The sequence below is a fragment of the Panthera onca genome, chromosome E2 (assembly GCF_046562875.1).
Source record: "Panthera onca isolate mPanOnc1 chromosome E2, mPanOnc1 haplotype 2, whole genome shotgun sequence".
Taxonomy (NCBI): Eukaryota; Metazoa; Chordata; class Mammalia; order Carnivora; family Felidae; genus Panthera; species Panthera onca.
In genome coordinates, this window is record NC_138353.1 from 10,972,180 (window position 1) to 10,995,231 (window position 23,052).

A 23,052-nucleotide genomic window follows, 5' to 3' on the forward strand; every position below is an offset into this window, starting at 1 on the left:
TGAGGGCTGTAGGGGGGGAACTAAGGGGACCCTCCTCTCCCCCATAAGAAAGAGGAAGGAAGTGTTGGGGAGGGATATCAGACTTGGGGGGGAGGAGTCAAAACCCCGGGGCGGAGCTAATCCTATAAGAAGGCGGGGCCGAGGGCTCTGAGCGAAGTACTGTAGCTCTCGGAGGCTTTGGGGGCGGTGCCAAAGGCTCTTGGGGCCGGAATAGAACTTCAGCTCCCGCGGGATTCTGGGGGTGGAGCTAAGAGTTTGGGGGCGGGCCTACATCTAATAAACAAGGACTCGAAGAATAAGAGTTCGAGGGCGGAGCTGGTGGATATCTGGGCATATTTGAGGCTCTAGGGTCAGGCCCTGGTCTTGCGAGGGGGCTTTTGGGAAATTCAGCGAAAGATTAAGGAGAAGGTTTTGGGGTTATGGGAGTGTCTTCCTCCACCCTATCTTCCTCTCACAGCCCGGGGCTGAGCTTTAGGCCGAAAAGCAGCGAAAGCCCTGCCCCTTCCAATCCTTCTGCATCCCTATTGGCTGAGGGGCCTGCGCGACAGCCTCTCATTGGTCCTGAACTGGCGAGGAGGGGGTCTAGAGAGAATGCGCGCAGACTGTGGGCGGGACCAGACGGTACCTAGGGGGATATAGGCTCAACCAATCCCGGTCCAAGGATTGTGTCCAAGGGGGGGGCCTGGCAGGGGGTGTCCCGACCCCCCTTTCTTGGCATCCTGGGGGATGACCCCGGTGCCAGGCCCGGCGCCGGCCGCCTGATGCCGGGCGGGCCGAGCCGGGGATGCTGGAACGAAGGGCGTTGCTATGGCAACGGGAGGCAGGGCCTGGAGGGGGGGACCGGGCCCAGGCTGGGGCCGGGGGGGCCGGCGGTGGCTGTGGCGGGGCGATGGCGGAGCGCGGCCCGGCCTTCTGCGGCCTCTACGACACGTCCTCGCTGCTTCAATACTGCAACGGTGAGACCCCCTCCTCAGTTCCGACCCTGGCTCCGCCCAGGGCTGGACCCATTTCCTCCTGCCCCAACCTCCTCCTTCCAAGTCCCCATCCTCGCCCCTTGCTGAAGATCTTCCTCTCTCCCCCCAGGTGGACCCTGACCCCAGAGCAAGGTTCCTGATCCCTAAAACCCTGATCCCAGTCCCCCACCCGCTTCGACCCTCCCCTTCTCCCGAGGTGGCTGGATGGAGAGAAGGGGGCAGAACCTTCAGGAGCCTGGGGTCGAAGGGGGTAGGCCTGAAGGTCTGGAACTCTACCCTATCCCCTCTCAATCCTCTGGGACCCTCCCCTTTCTCTCTGGCAGAGGGACTGACAGATTAGGGGGAGGTGGGATTTGGTGTTGGCTTGTGGGCAGCGTGTGGGACCAGGCAGGGTAACCAGAGGATTCAGCCTCCACTCTACCTGCAAATCCTCAGCCCCCACCACTCCCACTCACTGGGACTCACCCCTCCTTCCTAGACACCCCTTCCTCCTTCCAGAAAGGCCACTGTGTCAGGCCCAGATGAGGGGGAGCAGGAGGCAGAGCAGAGGGGAGGGGAGAAGCGGACGAGTGGGAAACCAGAGCTGGTCTCTGGGCAAAAGGGCTGGGGGAGTGCTCAGGAAGGAGTAGAGGACTTGAGTTTGGGGTGGAGGGACGGGGCGAGGCCTCAAGATGCAGCTGGTCGTTCTGGGTGGGGGCTGAAGGACCTAGGTGAATGCTATCCATTTCTCTCAGCCCCCCCCCCCCCCCCGAGGAGACTATCTTCCAGTTTGTGGGCTCACTCCCCCCCAGTCACACTGGAGTTGGCAGAGGACCGGAATGTTTGTTTTGTCCTCCTCTGCCCCTCTAAGAGGCAGGATGCCTCAGCCTGGCTGTTCTGCTGCCGGAAGGCTGTGTGTCATGAGCAAGTAACTTCATCTCTCTGGGCCTCAATCCCCTTTCTCCTCCCCTCCTCCTAAAACGGGTGGAATCCCACCATTACTGGAGTTGCCTGGAACAGTAGGTACCATAATAATGGTTCATTGTATTCTGGCTTTAGTGAGCATCTACCATGAGCCAGTGTTTTGCTAAGTGTTTTGCCTGTCACACGCAAGCTCACTATAACGTTTTAATTTGTCTCTCTCTCTCTTTGGGGGAGGTGGGGGTGGGTCGAATCTGTAAAGGTGGGTAGGAGGGGGCCTGGCACAACTAGGTGATTGGGCCCTCCCGCCCCTCATTTAATGACCGTGTGACCTTTAGCGAGTCTCCGCGCGCCTCCCCAACCTCCGTTCTTAGTTTCCTCCGGTGGAAAACGGGATACCAGCAGGACCCCGAGATTCCCTCTTCTTACGAGTTCTCAGTCCTGACAGCTCCCTTCCTCCGACTTCGGGAGGCCCCCACCTTCCTCTGCAGGTCCGGGCACCGGACCATAGTGGCGCTGGGTGGGGGGCAGGGCGGGCGAGGCCGGGCTGGCGATTGGGCCGCTAGGGTGGGGGGAGGGAGGGGAGGGACCGACGGCTGCACTGCGGAGCCCGGCGGGCGGGCGGGCGGGGCGGCCTTCCGACTCGGGATGGCAGGTGCGACCTCCACGCCCCGTCCCTGTTAATGATACTACCTTCACTTCCACCCGGCTGGGAGCCAGGTCTTCCTCAGTTGTGGCCAGCAATGAGTCTGGGTATGAGTGGTCTGGGAGGGAGAGGGGAAAGGGATGCCTCAGTCATCCGCTCTTCCCACTTGGGGGAAATGGGCTAGGTGTGGGTTTGGGGGGTGATGGAGGAGTTATTTGGCCGTACCATGGGCTGGAGAGGAGAGGGAGAGCCTACTCTGGGGCGTGGGGTACAGAAGCGATAAAAAAAAAAAAAAAAAAAAAAAAAAAAAAAGAGGAACAGGAGAGAGGGTCCGGCTAGAGTTTGGCAGCCGGATCCCCGCCCGCATCTCCCAGTGGGTCTCCCGGGTCTGAGATGCGCTGCCTGCAACCCCCAAGTCTACCGCCAGGGGCCGCAGAAACTCTGTCCTTGCAACTGACTCTCTGGGGTCGAACCCCACGGCGAGGAGAGAAGGGGAAGGGGAGGGACCAGGCATCACCTTTTAGCTGGGGAAGTCTTAAGAAACAGAAAGGGAACTTTAGTCCCAGGGATAAAATATTGATATTCGTCAGAGAGTATCGGGGATCAATTCTAGAACGTTGGTGTCACCAGGAATTAGTTGGTGTCGTTTAAAACAAATACTGATATCACTCATAGATATTTAGCATCTTAGTCATAGACTCTTAAAACCAGAGCTGAGAGGCTCCTGACTCGGAGCATCTTAGAAAATAAGAGAGTAAGGGACTTCCCTAAGGTCACATCTCCAGGGCGGGCAGAGGAGTGTGGGGGCAAAGGACTGAGAGCGTTGGGGATTTCCTTCCCCCTCGTAACCCTCTTCCTGGCCCATCTCTGAGCGTCCCGGCCGCAGGTCGAGGGAGAGGAAGGGGGAGTGGCTGGCCTCGCCTTAACTCGGGAAGGGGGGAGAGGGGTGGGGGTGGGGGGCGGACCCCTCCGGCCCTGGAGCTCCGGAGTGGTCTCCGCAGCCAGCGCTAACCCTTCCTTCCAGATGACAATCTGTCGGGCACGAGCGGCATGGAGGTGGACGACCGCGTGTCGGCGCTGGAGCAGCGGCTGCAGCTGCAGGAAGACGAGCTGGCGGTCCTAAAGGCGGCGCTGGCTGACGCGCTGCGTCGCCTGAGGGCGTGCGAAGAGCAGGGCGCTGCGCTGCGCGCGAGGGGCACCCCCAAGGGCCGGGCGCCTCCACGCTTAGGCACCACGGCCTCAGGTATCTTTGCTAGACTGGAGGGATGAGATGGGGAGACGTCGGGACCCGGACCTCGCACTCACTACTTCTGTCCCGGAACCCCATCCTCCAGTGTGTCAGCTCTTGAAAGGCCTTCCCACCAGGACCCCCCTCAATGGCGCGGGACCCCCGAGGCGCGTGGGCGGCTATGCCACCTCTCCATCCTCCCCCAAGAAGGAGGCCACCTCTGGGCGCAGGTAAGGCACGGAAGCCTGGATCTCTAGCCTCCTCCAAGACCATATGGGAGACAGAGGCTGTTTATACGGCGAGGGATGGGCTCGGGGGCCCGAACTCCGGCAATGGCAAGTGCCAGGAGGTTCTCGCCCTCCTCTTACACTGGCCTGCTAACCTCACAGGCTCCGCCCTAACAATGCGCTCTCTCTTCGTAGCGCCCGCCGCTGCTTGTCACCAGAGCGCCTGGCTTCGGTGCGCCGCGAGGACCCCCGCAGCCGCACCACATCTTCTAGCAGCAACTGCAGCGCCAAAAAGGAAGGGTAGGTGTCTGGGGTGGGGGTCCTGTCACAGAGGGTGAGGCCAGGACACCAGTTTGGTTTGGAAGGGGGGATGCGGAACTTCGGGTGATGCCCCAGGCCACGAGGTGGTACCGTAGAGCGAGGCCATGTAGTTCAGAATGCGGGGACAGTGCCGAGGCTGGGAGGGACCAGTCTTAAGAGAGCGCGGGCGAAGAGGAAGGCCCGCAAGGGCTCTGCCGGCATTGGGGGGTGTGGCCAAGCCTTAAGGGGCTGGACTAGAACTTCGGGGAAGCGAATGGTTAGGGTCTTTTGGGTGGAGCCAGAGTGGAAATTGAGGGAGGAGCCAGACTTGTGGGCGTGGCCATTAAGTAAAAGAGTCCCTGGTGGGTCTCAGGGGTGGGGCCGGGGCAGAAGCTTCAAGGGAATTTCTGCAGGGAATAGGGGAATTGGGGGGCGGGGGCATGATTGGAATTGGAGGGCATGACCAGAGTGTCAGCCTGGGTAGAATCAGAACCTGGGGTGGGGGTCACTGGGCTCGATACCGGCTGGTGGTTTGTCAGAGACGGGGCGGGGCGCCAGGGGGCGTGGTCAAATACCAGGAGGCGGGGCCAACCTGGAGGCCTTGAACAGACTCAACTCAGAATCAGAACCTGGGGTGGGGGTCACTGGGCTCGATACCGGCTGGTGGCTTGTCAGAGGCTAGTTGGTGGAGCATAGCCTGCGACAAGACCAGAGGGGAGGGGCGACAGGGGGCGTGGTCAAATACCAGGAGGCGGGGCCAACCTGGAGGCCTTGAACAGACTCAACTCAGGGACTGGATTTCTGTAAAGTGGTAGTAGTCAGAATGCCTGGCGGGACCCGAGGCGCGGAGAGGGCCGGGGAGGGGCAGTCAATTATCAGGAGAGGTGTCAACTCTGGGGACGGATCGGAAGGGGAGGTGGGTGTGGTCAGAATGTGGGGCGTGGTCAATTCTCTGGAGGCTGGACCACCCTGAAGCCCAGGGCAGAGTAAAAACCTAAGGATGGAGTCTAGATGCAGTGGGCTTGGGGGCTAAACTAAGGCAGGAACTGGGTCAAAAACCACACATTTCAACCCCACTCAAATAATAGCAAACACGTCCATGACGCTATGTACTGGGCACTACTCCAGGCACTTGACATGAATTAACCAATATAATCCTCGCAATCACCCCGCGAGGTGGGTACTCTTTTTACCCCCATTTTTAAAAGGAGGAAACCGAGGCAGAGGTGGGGCAATTTGTCCACACTGCTTAGCAAGTGGCAGGGCTGGGGTTTGAACTCAGGCAGACACGCCCCCTAGTCCTGTTCTCAAACAACACTCTCCCCCACCCCCACCCCCCCCCAAAAGAGCCTGGTATCAGGACCCCACAGCCCGGGATCTGAGACCCAGAATGACCGGCCGGCTCCCGGGGTCGGCCGCGGAGGGCGGGGCAGGGCGCGGCGGCGCGGGCGCCTCCCAGGGCCGGAAGCGGCGGAGCCCGTCCCGGCTCCACCCCCGGTCCCGAAGCTCCGCCAGCCGCCGCCATGAGTAGCTTTGGAGCTGGGTGAGACCCTCTTGCAGCCCCCCTCCTCCCTGCACTCCCGGGGCCTGGATCCGGGGCTCCCCCCACCCTCGCCAGGGACCCAGGTCCGCGACTATCACCCCTTTCCGCCGGCGAAGGGAAGGTGGAGACACGCCCCTTCCCTTAAACCTTCTCGGCTTCCCTTGCTGCTTGAAGTTTGGGGCACCGTGGGACTGGGGGTGGGGAGCTCCGGGAGAGCGGTGCTGATTAGGAGGGAGGGGTCCCTGGTGACTCCCGTCTTCCAGGATCGCGTCCCTGCCACTTCGTGCTGTGTGATCTTTGGCGATCACTGCCTCTCTGGGCCTGTGTCTTAGGCTCTGCAAGATCAACCGAGCAAAGCACACGGCCTGCAGAGAGGCAGCGCTCCGCTTCTTACTCGGCCCCCATTATTCATCAGAGACCTCCGGGCAGCGGTGGGGTAGGGGAGTGGTTTCTCCGCTTTTCAGACCCGTCTGCTAATTAGGGCGCTTTTTCTTCCCCTTTCCTGACAGCAAAACCAAAGAAGTTATCTTCAGCATGGGTGAGTGGGGAGAGGGGGAGGAGCTTGGTTGGGGATTGCTGGAGGTCAGGAGACGTGGCTGTTTGAGCCTTTGCCTCTCTGGCCTCAGTTTCCCCATGCGTTAAAAATTTTTTTTTATATCTTTATTTTTGAGAGAGAGAGAGAGAGAGAGAGCACAAACAGGGGATAGGCAGAGAGAGAAGGAGACATAGAATCTGAAGCAGGCAACAGGCTCTGAGCTGTCAGCACAGCGCCTGCCTCTGGGTTCGAACTCGTGAACCAGGAGATCATGACCTGAGCAGAAGTCCGACGCTTAACGGACTGAGCCACCCTGGTGCCCCTCCATGCATTTTTGTTTTTGTTGTTGAGTGAAGCCTGAAGGGGAGAGGGAATTGGGGTGCGGGCTGGTGGCGGCGCCTGACCTCTGGGGGTGTCCTGGCAGAGGAGGGCTCCGTGAAAATGTTCCTGAGGGGGCGCCCTGTGCCAATGCTGATTCCCACCGAGCTGGCGCCCACCTACAGCCTCGACGCGCGCTCTGAGCTGCCTTCCAGCCGGCTCAAGCTGGACTGGGTGTATCCTTTTGCTGTAATCCCTTCCTCCCTGCCCCTCATCCCCCAGTCTGGAAGAGACAAACACCCTTCTGGTAGGGGACTTCTGCGGGAGAGAGGGTCTTTGCAGTGAATCACACTTGCAGACCCCTGCGGCCTCAGGGGTCAGGATGACCCTGGGGTCAGGGCGGTGCCGAGGAAAGCAGGTTAGTTGAAATGACCTTTTTACGATGCACTAAAGTAGCAGATGTTTGCTGAGGGCCTTCCATATGTCAGATTCTCCTCTACAGTCCCGCCCTGGTCACTTGGGGCTCACCTTCTAAAGGAGAAGAGAGAGACGATAACAGAAGCCAGTGATTAAATAAACACGGTGATTCCAGCCAAGTAATAAATGCTGGGAACACAGGAACCTAAAGTCATGTGGGAAGAGTCACTGTGTTTCTCTGAGGAGGGGGCATTTGAGCTGTGAGTTGAACAGCCAGCATAGGAAGAGCTAGAAGGAGAATGTTCCAGACGGAGGGCATGGCAGGTTTGAGGGCTCTGTGGCCGGAGTGACCTAGGTGTATCTGAGAAACAGAAGGAGTTGGAAATGGTTAAGGGCCCCGTCTTTGGAGCCTGGCAGACCTGGATTGAAACCCCAGCCCAGCTGGGCTGTGTGATCCTGGACAAATCACCTCGCCTCTCTGTGCCTCAGCCGCGTCCTCTGAAGAATGGGTTTCAGGATTTCAGATTCATAGAGCCGGGAAAGGAGGTATAAAGGTGCTGAGCTCATGACGTGTGCCCCACAAACAGGAACTGATCAAAGAATAACTGCTCATTATTGAGGACTTAGACGCCAGGCGCCATTCTAAATTGTTTCATGTGTAAATACGGCGAATGATAACAATCCTTCTCTTTTGTAGCATTGAGAGTGTATTTGTACAACCCGTGGCCTCCTAGAGCCCTCTGAGGCCTGCAGCTCGGGAATTACTGCCTTCACTGTCTGGATGACAAAGCTGAGTCCAAAGGAAAGGACTGAGCCTTGTCCTCGGGAGTCAGACCAGTTCTGGGGCGAGAACTCTTGCCTCCGTGGCCCACGCTTTTTCCAGATCAGCAGCCTAGGGACCCAGGCCCCTTCCTCTTCTTTCGGCCTTGATTTCCGCTCTAGTGGAGGCAGGGATGTTGGAGCCCAGAGTCTTTTCGAGAGAGCCGGAAACATCTATGAGAATCAAAGCACCCTAAGCTGTTGTGCCAGGCGGGGTCAGCTGAGACTGCAAAACTCAGTGTGGGCCTCGGATGCCCCATCTCCAAAATGACTGCAGGGCGGGACCATTTCTGTGGGGTCGAGACCCATATGGCAGCATTCATTCAGATATTTTCTGAACATCTGGGGCCACGAGCTGGGCACCCAGGGGTCATCATGACAGCCTGCCTTCCTAGGGCCCCTAGTCGAGTGTGGGGACAGACTCTTTGATAGTGATAACCCACAGTGAGCAGGGCTGGGATGGGGGAACCCAGAAGGGCAACTGCCCCAGCCCTGGGGGTCACAGAGGGCTTCCCAGAGGAGGAGTTATAGGAGTGAACGAAACAGCCCAGTCTTGGCCACCTGGGAGCACACAGCCTCATTGGGAAATAGCGACAGTTAACAAATTAACCAGGTAATTATTAAGTGACATGAGGCCGGTGGAGGAGGTGAGCATGAGGGCAGCTCTGAGGAGGTGACCAGGTAGAATGTACTAGGCAGAGGGAAAGGCTAGTGCCAAGGCCTGGACTAAAGATCTTGGCATTTTGAGGAACTCCAAGATCAGAGAGCACAGGAGGGCAGAAGCCCTACTGGGGCCAGGAAGGGGCCAGGCAGGCCAGTGGGAGGAGCCACAGAAAGTTCTGAACAGGGGAGGGTCAGCCATTCCTTCATCAGATACTGAATTCCTATGTCTGTTCAGTCCCAGGCCCTGGACTCCAGGGATAGAGCAGTGAACAAAATGGACAAAGATCCCTGCCCTCCCGGAGCAGATACTCTAGTTGGGGAGACAGTTAAGCCGTGTTATACCAAGTTAAACCGTGTGGGATTCTGATGAGTGTATGACAGAAATATGAGCGGGGGGGAGGGGGGGGTGGCAGTGAGAGTGCATGAGTTTGCAGTTTTAAATAGAATGGGCAGGGAAGGCCTCTCTGAGATGCTGACAGTTGAGCAGGGACCTGAAGGAGGCAAGGGAGCCATGGAGAGTTGAGGGGGAGGAGTACTCAGGTGGCGGGAACAGCAGGTGCAAAGGCCCTGAGGTGAGGACAGAGAGCAAGAGGCCAGTGGGAGTGGAGCCTGACTGAGGACTGAGGAATCCGGCCCAGGTCAGGCTAGACCTCGTGCCCGGGCTTTCATAAGGATTTTGACTTTTGCTCTGAGACGAAACTCATGGGGAGGTTCTGAGCAGATATGAGCTAACTTAGTGTTAACAGGACCCTTCTGGAGGGAAGGGGGGGTTGTATTAGCGTTCTGTGACTGCTGTAACAAATCGCCACAAACTCTGTGGCTTAAAACAGAACGATTTTCTCTCCCAGCCCAAAGTCAAGGTTCCAGCAGGCCCACCGCCCTCCCTCCAGAGGCACTGGCAGAGAATTTGATCTATGTCTCCTAGCATTGGATGGCTGCTGGCTGTCCTTGGGGTTCTTTGGCTTATAGCCACACCGCATCACTCCAATCAACCTCTGATTTTCATGTGGGTCCTACCTACACCCCTGGTGACGTTCGGTGTCTTTTCCTCTCTGTCTCTTATAAGGGTACTCGACATTGGGTTTGGGCCCCACCCAGATAATCCAGCATAATCTCATGTTGCGATCCTTAATTACAGCTGCAAAGACTCCCTTTTCCAAGGAAGGTTATAGTCACAGGTTCTTGGGGTTAATATTTAAAAAACTTTTTTTTTTAACATTCGTTTTTGAGAGAGCGAGACGGAGCACGAGCCGGGGAGGGGCAGAGAGAGGTGGGGGACACAGAATCCAAAGCAGGCTCCAGGCTCTGAGCCCGATGCAGGGCTCGAACTCACAGACCGGGAGATCATGACCTGAGCCAAAGTCGGATGCATAACCGACTGAGCCACCTGGGTGCCCCACGGGGGTTAATATTTTGTTGGATATATTACGGGGGGGGGGGTACCATCAACCGCCCCTCTCCCCCCCCCTCCCCCCCGACGGGGTCTGAGTGGAATCAGGAAAACCTCACTGCAGGTGTTGAGTTGGCACGTACGATGCAAAACAGGCTCCTTAACCGGCCTCCGGGCATCTCCAGCTATGGCTACCGAGGCCGAGACTGCCGGGCCAACCTTTACCTGCTGCCCACGGGGGAGATAGTGTACTTTGTGGCCTCCGTGGCCGTGCTGTACAGTGTGGAGGAGCATAGGCAGCGCCACTACCTGGGCCACAATGATGACATCAAATGGTGAGGCCTGGGAGGGGCTACTCTTGGAGGCGGAGGGGGGGGGAGGCCGGGGGGGGGGGTGGAGGTGGCTGTGGCCAGGCCTTTGCTTGGCCTACCGGCTGAATTCAGGAAAAAAATGTGGACTGATCATCAGTATTTTAAAGGTCGGTGAATTCACTTACATGCCTGGATTTTTCACTTCTTTTCCGAAACTCCTAGCTGGCGCCCCCCGATGATCCTAACAGGGTGGGAGCCAGGCAGCGACAGCCCCTTTTGATGGCTGTGCCCCCCTGGCCACCACTTGGGTACAGTCCTGAGCCGTATGGGCATTTGAGTTAAGAGACCCCAGGACGGAGTCTTGCTTCCGAGGCTGGGTACCTGGAGAGTAGCCCCTTATTGTTACAGAAGGACTAAATCGATGTTTATTGGCTAAATAACTCACTCAACCAACCTGTGGGATGAATAGCCAGGCATTGTGACTTCAGCCTGTTAAGGGAGGAGGAGTCCTGGGCCCCCCTTTGAGCCCCATCCCTCCCACTGAGCCCTGTCCATCTGTCTTCTTTCTCAGCCTGGCTGTCCACCCTGATATGGTCACCATTGCCACTGGACAGGTGGCAGGCACCTCTAAGGAGGGGAAGGTAACAGATTGGAGGAGGAGGGACCGGAGACTGGGGTGGGGTGATGGTGGGGGCAGACAGCCAGGCCCCCCAGGTAACAGGCCTCTTTCTTCCTTGCAGCCACTACCCCCCCACGTGCGCATTTGGGACTCAGTCTCCCTCTCCACCTTACACGTGCTGGGCCTGGGGGTGTTTGACAGAGCTGTGTGCTGTGTGGGCTTTTCCAAATCTGTAAGTCCTGTGCGGGGACCCTTCGCCTGTCCCCTCCTCCAAAGTCAGGAGTCCCTCCTCCAAAGTCAGGAGTCCCTCCTCCAAAGTCAGGAGCGCGCGTGCGCGCGCACACACACACACACACACACACACACACACACACACCCGCGTGTGCGCCTCTTTGGGATGGGGGAGGGGGCATGCCTTAATTGTGACGTCACAGGTATAGGCCACGCCCCCTGCAGAATTGCCCGCCCTGCAGGCCAACCCTTGGTGACCTTACAGGGCTGCTCCCTTAGCCCTTATGAAGGGGACCCACGTGTCCTGATTGCTCCCAGACAAACTCCTCGGTGACTGGTCATGCTGGTTACATTATTAATGGCACCCACTTTCCTTTGCGAAAGGTCCTTGTAAGGCCTTGTGGTTCCCTGGTCCAGCCTAGATGGGTGTCGGCAGGATGGGTGATGGCAGTTCTGGGCGAGATAAGCCCAGAAATGGATAGTAAGCCTTCAGGAATTTGCAGAGCAATTTCATATTTCCTGCAACATCCTAGTCTGTGATGGGTGGGCTTTTTTTTTTTTTAATCATATTTCACATTTTTATCAAAATGTATTTTACCAAAGTATTGATCAGCAATGGATTGAGGAATAAAAACCAAGAAGCACGGGACTAGAGCCTCACAGGTTTTCTGAGGCCTAAGGAGATCTTTGAGGGCATTGTGGGGAGTGGTGGAGAAAAGCTACTTTGGTGACACTGTGTGTGTGTGTGTGTGTACGGGGAGGAGGGAACCCTGCAAAATCAAAATTAACCTGTTTCACCAAAGGTGTGAACACCCAACATTTTAGTAATTCGGTGGTTTCATTTTGTGTGCATAAAAGTCATTTCATTTTGTGTGCATAAAGTCATTTTCATATAAAAATGCAGATTAGATGGTTTCAGGACTCCTGCAGAGAAACAGTAACTGAGGGTAAATGAGATGAATTTCTTAGGGAGGAGTCATTTCAAAAGGAAAGTTCTAGATGCCCTTTAAGATGTGTACATGGCTGCCGGACGGGGAGTGTATTTGCATGTGTTTCATCTAATGTGGGCCAGGAGCTTTGAAAATCTTAAAACAGACCTGAGTGGGAAGTTCCTGTGTGGGCAGAGTGTTGAAGGGGTGGATCCTGACCCCCCTTCTCCACTCCCCCTCCTCTCTCCTCCTTCTAGAATGGAGGCAACCTGCTCTGTGCAGTGGACGAATCGAACGATCACATGCTCTCCGTGTGGGACTGGGCCAAGGAGGCCAAGGTGGTGGATGGCAAGGTGGGGTGACCGTTCTCACCCCGCCTCCTTGGGGTGCCTCTGTGGGACTGGCTGGATCTCTGTGGTTAGGAGCCTGGAATCAGACAGACTCACATTCAAGGCCAAGCTTTGCCATTTGGTGGCTGTGTGACTTCAGGCAAGCGGCTTGCCCTCTCTGAGCCTCGGCTGCTCGTCCGTAAAGTGGGGATAATGGTAGCATCTTCCTAGTAGGGCCTTGGCTTTGATGTTGGGATGTGGGGTGGCTAGACCAGGCACAACAAAAAGGTCGGTGCAAGGCAGCTACTGACTGTAGCCTTGCGACATCCAGGACATTGACTTGCATCTCTGGGTGGCGGCTTGACTTCTAGGGAATAATCTGAGGCATGGTAGAGGGGAGAGCTACTTGCCCAAGGTCATGTGCCTATTTTGGAGACCTAGGTTCCGGATTGGGGCCCATAGTTTGTGGACAGAGACTTAGTAGTTGAGAGGCTGGGCTCTGGAGTCAGACCTATGTGAATTAATTCTGGACTTGACTCTTACCTGGCTGTGTGGCCTAAGGCAAGTGACTTCCCCTCTTTGCGCCTCACTTCACCTGTAATGGGGAGCGCTAATGAGCCGTACCTCACGGAGTGCTTTGAGGAGTACAGCAGTTAATGGATAAAGTACTCAGCACAGCACTTGATGCAGAGTTGAGGCTCTCCAAGATCTGCTGTCATGTTGATAAAAGTGGCAGTAATGCTTTGCTGGCCGGCCCTGCCTTCAGTATTTTAGCTTGCCTGTATAGTAAAGACACAGGCGAGTAGGTTGTGCAGTGCACAACTCATGCAGCTGTCTAGGGCGGTCCTACATGGGGTGGCCCTAGTGGCTTTGAGGTCGTCATTCTGAATCTCCCCCACTCTCCAAAGTGCTCCAACGAGGCCGTGCTGGTGGCCACCTTCCACCCCACAGACCCCACCGTGCTCATCACCTGCGGAAAATCCCACATCTACTTCTGGAGTCTGGAGGGGGGCAGCCTGAGCAAACGGCAGGGCCTCTTTGAGGTGAGTGCCCCGGGGTGTGGGGACAGGCTGGCCCTGAAGGAGACAGGCAGGGACACCCGGGAAGACAACAAAACAGAGGGTCCCAGAGGGTCCCAGATTATGAGGATGCCTAATTTCTGCTGGGGCCTCAGTTTCCTTATCCCATACCATGAGGATCATCCTCCTTAACTGTCTAAAGTTGTGAGGATTCAGCGGGATGAAGACCGTAGTAGCTCCTAGCAGATAGTAAATACTCAATAGGCAGTGCTGTGCTTGGCCATAATGTGGAAAAACACGGGGGTCAGAGGCCAACTGGCTGAAAGAGACGCGCACCGAGGCAAACAGACACTGAGCGGGAAGCAGAGGGCCTGGGAGAGAAGGTGCAGGGGCCCCTCTGCCAGGGCTCGCCTTCCATGGGTGAGAACTGGAGCTTCCACCCCAAAAAGGGAGGCCCGGAGGACACCAGGCATAGGTGAAGATGAGACAGATACTGAGGGGAGGGTGGGGAGAGGCAGAGAGAGCGACATAGAGATAGAGGATGGGCAAGGAAAGGGGAGGAGAGACGGTGCAGGGGGAGAGCGGGGGAGAGTGGCGACAGAAAGGGGGACACCCAGGGACAGAGAGGGGGGACCCGGGGACAGAGACAGGGGAGACCCGGGGATGGAGAGAGGGGGAATCCAGGGACAGAGACAGGGGAGAGCCAGGGACAGAGAGAGGGGGGACCCAGGGGCAGAGAAAGGACAGAGAAGAAAAGTCAAGAGAGGAGGCAGGAAGTGCTTCCAGGGGTAAGCAAGGGAGACAATGTGGTCAGAAGCTCTAGGCTACATGAGCAGTGCACGGAGGCCGGTTGGAGATGGGGGTGCCCCACAATGGGCCTCATACCCGACATCATGGCGGGGATCCCCTGACCACGGTCCTGGATGGTGGGTGGGCTCTGGGAGGCTCTCTGCTTCAGCAACCTTCTGACACCTTCCCTTTCTCCCCCACCTTAGAAACACGAGAAACCGAAGTACGTGCTGTGTGTGACCTTTTTGGAGGGTGGCGATGTGGTCACCGGGGACTCGGGGGGGAACCTCTATGTCTGGGGCAAAGGTCAGTTTCACTCCACCTGTTTGGTACCCAAGCCAGCCCTCCCGAACCCCCTTTGGCCAAGCCTTGCTCTGACCGAGCTTGTATGGAATGTATGATACAACAGGCTAAATCCTTACTTGTCTAATTCCTATATCCCCCTCAAGGCTCCCCATCTCCATGAAATCTTGACTTATTCCCCACCCTTGTCCTCTGCAAATCCTGTGGTGGGGATCAAGTTTGAATTATAAGCGAATTGAATGGTTAACCCACTTGTGGGTGGATGGGTGGGTGGATGGAGAGGTGGTTTGTCCCAGAGCAATCAATGAATAAGGCAGTGAATGAATGAAGGGGCTGTCCTGCTTAGTGAGTGGAAGAATGAGTGAATGTACTGGCCTCCTTAATGGTGAATGATTGGGTGAGTGAACAACTGAATGAATGAATGGTTGTCCCCATGATGGATGCTGGGGTTAATAAATGAAGAAGTCTTAAAAAAAATAAACGAAGAGGTCTTTTCCCAGCAAGTGGATCCATAAAGCAATGACTGAATGAATGAGTGAATGAACGAATGAATGGTTACCGCAGCCAATGGATTAATATATTACGAAGAATGGATCGTTCCAGGAAGTAGACTGATTGCTGAATGAGTAGAAGAGTTGATTGTTCTAGCCAAATGGATGGATGAAGAAATGAATAAATGGTTGTCCCAACCAATGGATTAATGTATTGTCCCAGCAAACGCTAATGGGGTGAATACAAGCTTGCTCTAGCCTTTGGGTGAATGATGAATCAAGCAAAGAATGGGTTGTCCCAGCAGATGGATGGCATGCACAAATCAGTGAGTTGTTTTGGCCTGGGTACGTTTGCTTTCACGTACATTATGCTCCTAAATCAAGGGTGCACTGAATATTATTCCCATTTCATAGATGAGAAGCCCCAGGCTCATGGGGCACCTGGCTGGCTCAGAGCTTCCCTTGAAATTACACAGCTGAGAATAAGCTCTGAATAACTGACAGTCTTTTCCAGCAGATTGTGAGCTCTCTGAGGGCAGAGACTGGGTCTGATTCGTTTCTATATCCCCAGACCCATCACTGGGTCCATCCCGTAGGGCTGTGGTGGGGTGGTTGGAAAGACAAGTGGACAGAATGATAAGTGGACGTGTGGCACCACATCTGAGTTGAGGACTGTTCCTTTGAGTCCCTGCCCCAGCCTCCTTCCTGGTCCTTGGCCTTTATTTATCTTGCCTCCTCAAATTCCAGAACCCAGTGTAAATCTGACCCTTTTCTCCCCTTGCCAAGCTCTACCATTGTTCCCTGGTTCCCTCAGGACAAGGCCCAGGTTCCTCACTGAGGCCTCTAAGACCTTGTGTGGTCTGGCCCTGCCTTCCCTTGCCCCTTGCATGTTACATGAAGTCAAACCAGATTTTCTATAGTTCTCTAAATAGCGCATGCTCTTGCTCTCTTCCCTTTACACACATTGTTCCCTCTGCATGCAGCCCTTTCCCACCCTCTGTTGGCCTAGCTGATTTCTATTCATCCTTCAGATCCTTGTTCAGCTGTCTCCTCCTCCAGGAAACCCGCCCTGACCTACCAGGCTGGGTATCTTCTATGGGATCCCACAGGCTCCTGGCTTTCCCTATCCTAGCCCCAACCACCTTGGGTTGTCATTGACTGGTAATAGGTCTGTTTCTGAAAATAGACTGTGAACCCTGTGACGGCAAGATCTGAGGTTGTCTTGGTCACCACTGTGTTCCCAGTATCATCCGCTATGAAGCTGGGCCCAGAATAAATGCTGGTTACACAGTTGTTGATTGGATGGGTTAACGGATGAATGAATGGATGATTAGATTGACAGGGTGAGTGGGTAGATGGATTGGAAAATGGGTGGATGTTTGGGTAGGAGGATGAATTGACTGGTGAATGAGTAGTTGAGTGAAAGAGGTGAACAGAAGGATGAGAGGTGGATGAATGGGTGGGTGGATCAGTACATAGATAGGTGGATGGATGGATGGGTGGATTGGATGGGTGGGTGGGCAAGTGGATAGATGGATGGATGATGGATAGATGGATCGATTAGATGGGTGGGTAAGTGGGTGGATGGATGGATGGATGGATGGATGGATGGATGGATTGGATGGGTGGGTGGGTGGGCAAGTGGATGGATGGATGGATGATGGATGGATGGATCGATTGGATGGGTAGGTAAGTGGGTGGGTGGATGGATGGATGGATAGATGGATGGATAGATGGATAAATAGATGAATGGATGTTTGGATGGAAGGATGGGTGGATGGATGGATGGATCAATGGATGGTTGGGTAGATTGATGGGTGGGTACATGATCAGATAGGTGGATGGATGGATGGATGGATGGATGGATGGATGGATGGATGGAGGGATGGATGGATGGATGGATAATGGATGGGTGAGTGGGTACATGGGTGGGTAAATGGATGGGTGGGTGGATGGATGGATGGATAGATGGATGAATGGATGGAAGGATGGATGGATCAATGGATGGTTGGGTAGATTGATGGGTGGGTACATGATCAGATAGGGGGATGGATGGACGGATGATGGATGGATGGATCGATTGGATGGGTGGGTAAGTGGGTGGATGGATGGACTGGACTGGATGGGTGGATGGATGGATGAGGGGGTGAGTGGGTGGGTGAGTAGATAGGTAGATAGATGGACGAACAGACCAGTAGGTAGATGAGTGGATGAATGAATGGGTGAGTGGGTGGATGGATCAAAAGTGACTGGGTAGATGTTAGTTCAGATGGTTTAATGGATGGATGATAAGATATTTGAATAGATGGGCAGTGGGCAGGTGGGTGGAAGGGTGGATAGAAAGGTAAGTGAGTGGTTGAATGTAGGATTGACAGTTGGAGGCGTTTCAGGGGTCAGTACAGGGACAGCTCCCCCATGCTGATCCCTGCTCCCTGGCCACCCCTTTGCCCCCACAGGTGGGAACCGCATCACACAGGCGGTGCTGGGTGCCCACGATGGCGGTGTGTTTGGGCTCTGCGCCCTGCGGGACGGGACGCTGGTGTCCGGAGGGGGCCGTGATCGACGGGTGGTCCTTTGGGGTTCCGACTACAGCAAGCTGCAGGAGGTAGAGGTGAGGAGGGGGACAGCTTCGTGTGAAGGTGAGGGGACCTCCTCCCACCGCCCCCACCCCGACTCCTAATGGACCCTCCTCTCCCCAGCTTGTTTTCCCTTACCCCTTCTCTGCCTGTGCCCTACACTCATATGCCCCCAACCTCACCCTCAGGTACCAGAGGACTTCGGTCCGGTGCGCACTGTGGCTGAGGGTCGGGGAGACACGCTGTACGTGGGGACCACCCGCAACTGCATCCTGCAGGGCTCTGTCCACACAGGCTTCTCATTGCTCGTCCAGGTGAGCGATTCTCCTGCACCTGCCCTCCTCCCCATTTCTCTCCTCTTCTCTTCCCACTTCCTTCCATTTCTCCTCACCTCCCCACCCCGTCCCTTGGCCTGACAAACTCCACTCACCTTCCCTTTTACCTGCTCCCACCCCGTAAACCCACCCCTGTCCCAGGACCCCTGCCCCAGAACCCCCCTGGTCCAGAAGCCAACGAGTTACCCGCTGGCACGGCAGAGGGTCCCCAGGACCCCGCCGCAGCCGGGCCACCCCCTGTCCTTCTGATCAGGGGTGGTGTCCATTTCTGTTGGTAAGTGTCCTGGCAGGTTGTCACCTGGGCCACATGCACCTTGGGCCACACACCTTCTGAGATCTGGGAAGGCCCTTTGGGGTTGGCCTGTTTTTCGTCTGGTAGCTCACATGTTCGCCCCTTCGTCCTGGCGTGCCAAAACCCTATCCACGCCCAGTTAACACTCCAGCGCCACCCCCACCCCCCCACCCCCACCCCCCACCGCCCCGCCGAGGGGCTGTATAGTAGGATGGTCAGGAACAGGAATTCTGGAGCGGGACTGCCTGGGATCAAGATCGCAGCCCTGTCGCTGGTTAGCTGTGTGATGTGAGGCAAGTGAATGACAGTCTCTGTGCCTCTATGAAACGGTGCAGCAGCAGAACCCATCTTCGTGGGGGTTTGTAAGGATCCCATGAGTCGGTTCATAGACGGCATTTAGATGGTGCCTGTCACAGAAGTCTTGGCCAAAGTTACCCCTGGATCTAGTGGCTCTGGATACCTCCGTTCCTTCCGGGCATTTCCCCTTTTCCAGGCTAGCTGAGGTCCATGCTGCTGCATTTAGATCTCCCTCTGGCTCTGGTCTCCCTGGAACATGAAGGAAAACCAGGATCAGAGGGATTCCCCAGAAGGGAACTTAGAGACCCCCCCAAAATAGCATCAACATTACACATCGTTGATTATATTATGAATAGGTCAATATATATTAGAGCTTTATTACCATGCATCGTTATACTAACGTCAACAATTATATTATCAGTGTTCGTTGTTATTTAATAGCGTATTATTAGCACACGTTATTAATAATGATAATAATAACAGCCACTTGCATTTTGCGAGCGCTTTGTACTAGCCTCAACACCTTCCATCCATGATTCAAGTGAGCGCAACGATGTCCCCATTTTACAGAAGATTAAACTGAGGATCCGGGGAGAGGGCACCTGTCCAGTCCGTAAGAGAGAGCTGAGGTCAGATTCACCAGGCTGAGTGCCCTCCATGGGATCCCACAGCCTTCTGGACACCACCCGATTCAAGCCGGTCAAGGCTCCAGCTCCCACCCAGCATGTCTCTTGCCCTGCGTTGTGCAAACTGGACAGCAGAGGCCTGGAGAGAAGGGGAGCATTCACCCCGAGCCACACACCGGGGCGAGGGTCCGCTCAAGTCACGGCCTCCTTCAGACGTACTGGAGAAAGGGCCTTCCCCGGGTCACCTGTGGCCCCAGTGTGTCGCCGGGACCGGCCTGGCACTTCTTTCTGGGACCAGGCTCGGTGGGGGAAGGGCCCGGATTGGCGGGCTCCATGCTGCCGTCTCCCCTTCCCGCCAGGGTCACGTGGAAGAACTGTGGGGTCTGGCCACGCACCCCAGCCGGGCACAGTTTGTGACGTGCGGGCAGGATAAGCTGGTGCATCTGTGGAGTGCAGAGTCCCACCGGCCCCTGTGGAGTAGGATCATCGAGGTAAGGGGACTGGGGGGGGTGGGGGGGGACGGGGACTCGGCACCCTGTTCTGACAGAAGCGCCTGTCTCCGTATGTCAGGGTTCAGGGCACCAAACCAATCTGCCAGGGGAGCCGCTGCCCCTGCCTCCAGGGGAGCGTGGTTTGGGTGGGGTCAGGACAATGCCATTGTCACAGCTGCAGGAAGCTGTGGTCCCTGCAAGGGCTGTCTCTAGAGCTGCATTGGTCAATACGGGTGGGTCGTCACACTTCAGTTAATTTTAAAATGTAAATAGAATGAAGCATTCAGGGGCGCCTGGGTGGCTTAGTCGTTTGAGCATCCGACTCTTGGTGTCGATCTCACGGGGTTCGAGGGTTTGAGCCCTGAGTCGGGCTCCGCATAGAGCCTGCTCAGGATTCTCTCTCTCCCTCTCTCTCTGCCCCTCCCCTGCTCATCATCTCTCTCTCTCTCTCAAACTAAATAAACGAACTTAAAAAAAAAAAATTCAATTCCCCGGTTGCACTGGCTACGTTTCAAACATGTATCTAGTGGCCACCATGTTGGGAAGTACAGATAATGAATGTCTCCAGCATCGCAGAAGCTTCTGTTAGACGGTCTTGCTCTAGAGCAACCCAGTGCTGGCTACATTTGCATTGTATACTCAATACTCCATGTACTTGCCTTTTTTTTCTTTTTAAGTTTATTTATTTCTTTTGAGACGGGGGGGGGGGGTGGGGGGGGGGGGAGGGTGGGAGGGAGGGGCAGAGGAAGAGAAAAAGAATCCCTCGAACCCACGAATTATGAGATCGTGACCTGAGCTGCAATCAACACTCAGATGCTCAACCGACTGAGCCACCCAGGCGCCCGTGTGCCCTTTCCTCTTAAGGCCAGCGACGGCTCACGATCATAGCCAATGCCATTGCTTGCCCAGCCCCCATGATGAGCGGAAATAGAAGAGCAGGCCCTCTGCTTTCTGTCTTCCAGAGCCAACAAAAGCACAACGGATTGTTAGACCCAAATCCCAGTGGGACCCTAGCTGCAAGGGATTCTGGGCAGTGTAGTTTTTTTAATATATATATATTTTTTAACGTTTATTTATTTTTGAGAGAGAGAGAGAGACAGAGCATGAACGGGGGAGGGTCAGAGAGAGGGAGACACAGAATCTGAAACAGGCTCCAGGCTCTGAGCTGTCAGCACAGAGCCCGACGCGGGGCTCGAACTCACTGACCGCGAGATCATGACCCGAGCCGAAGTCGACCGCCCAAACGACTGAGCCACTCAGGCGCCCCTGGGCAGTGTAGTTTTTAAGCTCCCCTACCTGTGCAGTATGGGACACTAGAATGTTACTCCATCGTATCCCCCACACCATGCTTTGAGACTTTGCTCAAGGAATCTAGGGTTACCTCTGATTCTGGGACACTTGATGGCCTTTGAACTTTGAGTCAGGGATGGTATGTTCTGGAAATTGTTAGGGCCACGTATAATAATCCTCATTATGACGTCAAACCGACTAGGAGACACAGAACTCTTAACCCCACCCACAGAGAATCTGATTCAGGAGGTCTGCGTTTGGGACCGGAAATCTGCAGTTTCTAACGCGCTCCCGTAGATTTTTCTGATTCCGGCAGTCTGTTGACGGCGCCCAGAGAAACTGGCGTAGCATTTTACCCCCTTCGTCCTTTCAACTTCTCGCAACCTCCACAAGGCAGTGGGGATGACAGATCCCCACTTGGAAACAGGCTTGATAAGGTAAAAATCATCACGGTGCGATTTTAATCCAAACCAAGTGTTGTCGAGTGCTGCCTGTAAGCCATTTTACTAACCAGCTTGCTGTTCTAAGGACTTTACGTCTTGTTTTTAGAAGAATCCCGGGGAGCACACGTTGATGTTCTCCACTGGCCAGATGAGGCAGCCGAGGCTCAGACAGGGAAGGTTATTTGGTGTCACATAACTAGGAAGTGTCAGAGCCGGTTTGAACCCGAGTCTGATTCCAAGACGCTCTATTGCCTGCGTACCAACCAAACGTCCCCAACGATCGAGAAGTGGTGATACCCCTTGCCAGGTGTTTAATAAAGATGTGGGGAAACGGACACTTGGACGTGCCTGGTGATGAGTTGATAGAATCTTATGGAAAGCAAACTGGCATTATCATTCCAAAGCCTTCAAAATATGGCTATCCTTTGTCCCAAAAAATCTCACTTCTAGAAAATTACCTAAGTCACAGATGAATAAAGCTGTGAGAATTTAGACCAGGAGTATAAATGGATCTAGAGTCCACAGTGAGAGCAGGACTGTTTTGTGTTTGAGCTGACACAGGAAAGGAGGATGGTTTGGAGGGCGTCTGAGTGGCTCAGTTGGTTAAGCAACCGACTCTTGATTTCGGCTCAGGTCACAATCTCACAGTTTCGTGAGTTCGAGCCCCACACCGGGCTCTGCGCTGACCCTGCAGAACCTGCTTAGGGTTCTCTCTCTCTCTCTCTCTGTGTTCCTCCCCTGCTCGCTCTCTCTGTCTCTCAAAAACAAAAACAAACAAAACAACACTTAAAAATATTTTAAAAAGGGGCGCCTGGGTGGCTCAGTTGGTTAAGTGTCTGACCTCAGCTCAGGTCACAATCTCACGGTCCGTGAGTTCGAGCCCGGCGTCGGGCTCTGCGCTGACAGCTCCGAGCCTGGACCCTGCTTCAGATTCTGCGTCTGCCTCTCCACCACTCACGTTCTGTCTCTCAAAAATGAATAAATGTGTTTTAAAAGAAAAATTTTAATATAAAAAAAAAAAAACCCAGAAGAACACAGTTTAAAAACAAAAAATGGAGGATGGTTTTGGGGTGTCTGCGGCTGCGGTAGGGGAATAGCCAGATAGGCCGGAGACCCCAGTTCTCAGCCCTGCCTCCTCTCTCTCCCCTCAGGACCCTGCCCGCTCTGCTGGTTTCCACCCCAGTGGCTCTGTCCTGGCCGTGGGCACAGTGACTGGCAGGTAAAGCTGAGCTGGGCATTTGCAGAGGGTTTCTCTGCTCCCTCCCCTCCCAGAACTGTCCCTTGACAAAACCTCCCTTCCCCTGTGTCCCCAGAGCCCACAGAGTCTGCAATTAACAGCCTGCTCACCAGACTGTTTCTCGGTATTCGTCTGGAGTCAGCCTCTCTCCCAAATCTTTTCTGGGGTCCCAAGCTCAGGCCCCTCAGAGTCCCGACCCCGATCCCCCGCCCCCTTCAACCCCCTGCTGCACCGGATCAGCTCACACCCCCTCCCCAATCGTGCCTTCTCCCTAAAGATGGCTGCTGCTGGACACAGAGACGCACGACCTGGTGGCTATCCACACAGATGGCAATGAGCAGATCTCAGTGGTCAGCTTCTCTCCAGGTAAGCGGCCCGGTGCTGGATCTTGGAGCAGCCAGGCCTGGGAACTGAGGCTCAGTTACTAGCAGGGGGAAGGAGTGGAACCTGTGTGGCAAGGCCTAGGGGCCGGTCTAGGACTGTA

At 55.3% G+C, this 23,052-nt stretch overlaps 1 protein-coding gene and 1 long non-coding RNA gene across 6 annotated transcripts in view; one reads left to right on the top strand and one right to left on the bottom strand.

Annotated features, from left to right (window-relative positions):
- EML2 (EMAP like 2) overlaps window positions 1-23,052 on the top strand; it is a 33,669-nt gene that overhangs the window by 7,799 nt on the left and 2,818 nt on the right. The window contains exons 1-17 of one of the 5 annotated variants that reach the window (XR_009615470.3): window positions 620-956; window positions 3,545-3,763; window positions 3,855-3,978; window positions 4,171-4,275; window positions 6,328-6,356; window positions 6,778-6,907; window positions 10,146-10,295; window positions 10,843-10,912; window positions 11,012-11,122; window positions 12,308-12,403; window positions 13,288-13,422; window positions 14,394-14,493; window positions 17,438-17,592; window positions 17,746-17,871; window positions 19,467-19,598; window positions 22,483-22,550; window positions 22,846-22,934. Coding sequence is in view for 4 of the 5 variants with exons in the window: in XM_060651487.3 (XP_060507470.1) it covers window positions 785-956; window positions 3,545-3,763; window positions 3,855-3,978; window positions 4,171-4,275; window positions 6,328-6,356; window positions 6,778-6,907; window positions 10,146-10,295; window positions 10,843-10,912; window positions 11,012-11,122; window positions 12,308-12,403; window positions 13,288-13,422; window positions 14,394-14,493; window positions 17,438-17,592; window positions 17,746-17,871; window positions 19,467-19,598; window positions 22,483-22,550; window positions 22,846-22,934 (2,011 nt within the window). In the remaining variant the exon portion in view is untranslated. Of the gene's footprint in view, window positions 1-619; window positions 957-3,544; window positions 3,764-3,854; window positions 3,979-4,170; window positions 4,276-5,727; window positions 5,902-6,327; window positions 6,357-6,777; window positions 6,908-10,145; window positions 10,296-10,842; window positions 10,913-11,011; window positions 11,123-12,307; window positions 12,404-13,287; window positions 13,423-14,393; window positions 14,494-17,437; window positions 17,593-17,745; window positions 17,872-19,466; window positions 19,599-22,482; window positions 22,551-22,845; window positions 22,935-23,052 lie in introns of those variants that run through there. The other 4 variants (XM_060651487.3, XM_078439667.2, XM_060651488.3 and 1 more) reach the window with 4 other exon arrangements.
- On the bottom strand, window positions 7,980-11,151 carry LOC144614721 (uncharacterized). The gene is made up of 3 exons (XR_013552755.1): window positions 11,064-11,151; window positions 10,457-10,652; window positions 7,980-8,081 (listed from the first exon to the last, which is right to left on the bottom strand). It is a non-coding gene; the product is annotated as an uncharacterized LOC144614721 (long non-coding RNA).